Source organism: Phaethon lepturus, unplaced genomic scaffold, assembly GCF_000687285.1.
Source record: "Phaethon lepturus isolate BGI_N335 unplaced genomic scaffold, ASM68728v1 Scaffold57192, whole genome shotgun sequence".
NCBI lineage: Eukaryota > Metazoa > Chordata > Aves > Phaethontiformes > Phaethontidae > Phaethon > Phaethon lepturus.
In genome coordinates this window covers 8,453-12,319 of record NW_010526676.1, presented here as the reverse complement: position 1 = coordinate 12,319, position 3,867 = coordinate 8,453, and the positions used below count along the sequence as shown (strand labels likewise).

At 35.6% G+C, this 3,867-nt stretch overlaps 1 protein-coding gene across 1 annotated transcript; it reads right to left on the bottom strand.

Moving 5' to 3' along the window:
- Positions 1-277: 277 nt before the first annotated feature.
- Positions 278-2,426, bottom strand: GHRL (ghrelin/obestatin prepropeptide). Its single transcript, XM_010283123.1, has 4 exons — positions 2,295-2,426; positions 1,682-1,795; positions 1,142-1,250; positions 278-297 (listed from the first exon to the last, which is right to left on the bottom strand). Exons 1-4 carry the CDS (start codon positions 2,412-2,414, stop codon positions 278-280), a joined length of 363 nt encoding a protein of 120 aa, XP_010281425.1. The 5' UTR covers positions 2,415-2,426.
- Between the last annotated feature and the right edge of the window lie 1,441 nt (positions 2,427-3,867).

The window sequence follows — 3,867 nt, the reverse complement described above, 5'->3', positions numbered from 1 at the left end:
TCATATCCCTTAGAATAATCAGTATATTTACTAAGGAAAGAGATAAAATAAGAAAATAAACCTACATGTCAACCTGTGATTAACCTTGCCCTTTATTTTTGCCTCTAGGTCTTGTACTCTTCCTTAAAAGATAATCTGTTCCAATGTCTGTCAGGACAAACCGCTCAGATTCACATACTTTCTTCTTTAGAGTTGTGAAATCAGTAACAATGTAATTTTGAAGTAAAATTTATAACAAATCAGGCCATCTAGTGCTGTCTTCATTCTTCATCTTGCCTCAGTTTTTCGTCCGAGTTTCTAAAAACACAAAAAAATAAAGATTATTGTGATAGATTATTTTGACAGTCTTAATATTTTTTTTTGAAAACCCTGTTTTGGTAATCTGTCTGAAAGTTCTACAAGTGCTCGACCCAAGGCAGAAGATAAGGTGGCTTTCACATAGTTACATTCTGCAAGGACACATATACATAGACTGTTGTATTTGTGTGATGGCCGTAGGAGTAGCCCTTCAGAAGGAATTCAGAAGAAAATGGAGAGAGGAGCTTGGGGAAGTGTTGAGAGGGTGAAAGCAGAAGCATGAAGTGATTTGCAGCTGGAACGTGTAACGCAGATGTCAAGACTGACATAAATGCTAGAACAGAAGATTAATGAAGATCACCTTAACACGGATGAGTGCAGATAAAGTATGGCAGGCTGTAGAGGTAAAAACCAGATAGCATGTGGTGGGAGTTGTTCATTAGAACTTTAGTTATCAGTGAATCTGCTAGAACTATCTTGGTTACAATAATGTTTTTAATACTTTTCACCATTAAAATTGTGAAGGTCTTAGCTGAGAAAACGGAAGTGCTGGAATTTGAGGGCAAGGGTTTAAAAAAGGATTGGTAGTGTAAGGAGAGGAAGCCTTCCCCTTTTGCCCAATAGGCTTTAATGTGATTCTTCAAAGTTCAACTAGCAGTTTCTGAACATCAGATAGTTTAGTGGTTCTCTTAGTGGTAACTTAGTCCCAATCACTTCTGAAATGCTGCTCTGGATGTCTTACACCACAAATTAGGTGACAAAAGTTGTTTGGCTTACGGTGTTGGTGGTTTTGTTTGGGATTTGTTTTTTTAAAGCTCTGCTTTTATGACTTGGTTAGCAGTACCTTTAGTATTCTCTTCAAGGATGTCCCCCAACATCTTCTCCAGTGCTTGTCCATATTCTTCATACTCTTCTTCTGTTATCTTGACACTGATTTCAAAGGGTACATTAAACTATAAACACATTGAAAGACAGAGATTAATGGACAAGTTCTGGACAAGGACACTGCAAGTTAATTTTATTCATGGGGACGATGATAAGAGGTATAAAAAGTTATTATATCCATTTGTTAGTGCTGAGACATGTATTCAATCTCAGAAAGAGGGTGTATAGCTATTGCAGACCAAACTGCACAATAAACTGGAGGGGGAAAAAAGCTTTTCAAGAAACTCGCATTATTACATGTTAGTTCTGAAATGTAAGTGAATCCTAAATAGGAGACACTGATCTGGATTACTGCTGCTAATTTTAAATCGCTTATACTGCTTGCCTTTCAAGTTGAAAATGATTGTAGTATTAATTTGTACTGCCTCCTGTAGCAGAAATTGTATTGCCCAACCCCACCCCTTAAACCTGTATATGAGCAAGAAGAAAAAATACAAACCTTAATTTCAATACTGTTACTGTCATCTTCTGCCCCTGCTTCATCTGTACCCCAAAAGCCTTCTGTGCCTCGACGATGTAATTGTGCTGTGGGGTTTTTTTGATCCCTTTGTTGCTAGAAAAGCAAGTAAAATAGCATCTCTATATTCTTTCCATAATCAAACTAGTCTGTAGTGGTAAAATTAGAACCCATAATTAACACAGATACAGTAAATTAGCTGAAAGCATTATATACTTATGTATGTATAATACATAGGTCTATAATAATTGTATTTCAATGCGCTTTAACAGGAATTTGGTTTAAAGGTTCCTTAAAGAGCAAGCGCCTTACAGTTAATTTCCAAAGATGATGCCAACAATTTATTTAAATTAATGCTTTCTCTTCAGTTCTTTTTTTTTTTCAGATTACTAAATTTTAGTGATTGAGATTAGATACATATTCTCATAGCATGAATACAATGCTAATGGTTTGTTACAGAAGTTTTCCGGAATAAGTCCTTCCTCTTCCAAAAAATAAGTCTTCTAAAAGCTTATCTGAACACTGTAAAGAATACTGGTTTTAAGGACTTATAGAGGAGGACAATCTTGAGAGAGTATTTTTCTGAATTTTTTACCTGTATTTTTTTATATTCAGGGCTTAAAAAACTAGAGCCAGCCAGAGTAGTTTCTGTCCAGAGGATGCTGTAAAGAATAATTCCCAGCAGAGTACCTCTGAGAAACATGATTATCTTCATTGAGGCAGCGTGTCAAACCTGAAAGCAAAGGTTGAAAAATTAAACTATTTTACAATCTCTGTATTTAATTGAATCTAGATCCAGTGAAAATCTTTTTCCTGACTTGAATGACTTTAAATTATTTCTAAAGATGGGTGTATAAAGCAAACAAAATTTTTATATGCTAAAATAAAAATCTCCTGTCCAAAAGAGACTCTTGCTTACAGTGTTTGCTTCTATAACCAAGATAGAGATTCGGGAACAGACAGGATAGTGGAGAGAAATTACACAGGAAAACCAGTAAAAGCTGAAAACGCCGTGAAACTTTACCTGGTAAGTTTTGTGGCTTCACTAAACAGCTGCTTTCTGAAGCACTATATATATATATAGGAATATTTGTTCTGCGCTACAATATTCCTGGAAATGCAATCTGATACGTATTTAAATTCCTTGGAAACTTGGCCTGCTTGTAATATAACAAAATCAACAAAAAAGTGAAAACACTACATAGATCTGTTGCTGTGCTTACTTTTATGTATAATGAAATAGTGTGGGGAATGAAGTGAGAGTTTCCTTTTTTTTCCTGTGGCGTTAATGTTGTTCCCTCTAAAAAATCAAGAGCTGTAGCATGTATTTTTCAAAAAGGAAAAGCCCCAAACCCTTTTTCTTACCTGAGGTGGTGTAACAGAAATGGAGAAATAGAGCTTTACTCCTGACCTGTGGTGACAGCTGAGTTTCCAATTTTTGTGTTTAAGTGCATTCCCTCTCTTCTGTATTCTCTCCCAGGTTCTGTTTTACTAGACTTTGTTGTCTTTTGCTGGAAGACTGAAACTGAAGATGATGCCCAGAAAAACTGGCTTCCATTACTCTAAGATCAGAATATTAACAAATTTTTAAAATTTCAGTGAAGATGAGTAGCAATGGCTGAGTGTCTAAAAAAAGCCCATGAAGAGAAATTGGGAATTACTTTTTTTCAACTCAAGAAAGAGTAGGCAAAAAGAAGGAATATATGATGAAGGATGAAAAATTTGCAACTTCTGTTGCTTCTATTCTACTTTGAGTGACACAGCTAATTTGTAGGATTCATTTCACACTGCAACCCCACAAACTTCCAGTAGGATTGAGGTAGGCATGGGAAATGTGCAAAGATGGGAAGATGAGGAGGAATTTAATTAAATCAGATTTGCTGTTGGAGAAAATGTAACATGCAGCCATTTATAAACCATCTTAACTGTGCTCTGGCCAGATAAGACTCTATTTTAGCAGATCTGTAGAGTTGGAAAACTAGTTTTACTTGGGGATGCAGTTCCATTTTGTTCTGCAAACGTGATCTAAGAGCTTTCCTCTTCCTGTGTCTCATGTTGTGGCTTTCTAGTTGATTATTTCAAATATTGTGCAGTCATGCTGTAAATCAGATCTGTGAAATGATCCAAATATTAAAAGAAAGTAACTTCTTAAATGTGTCTGGTATCAG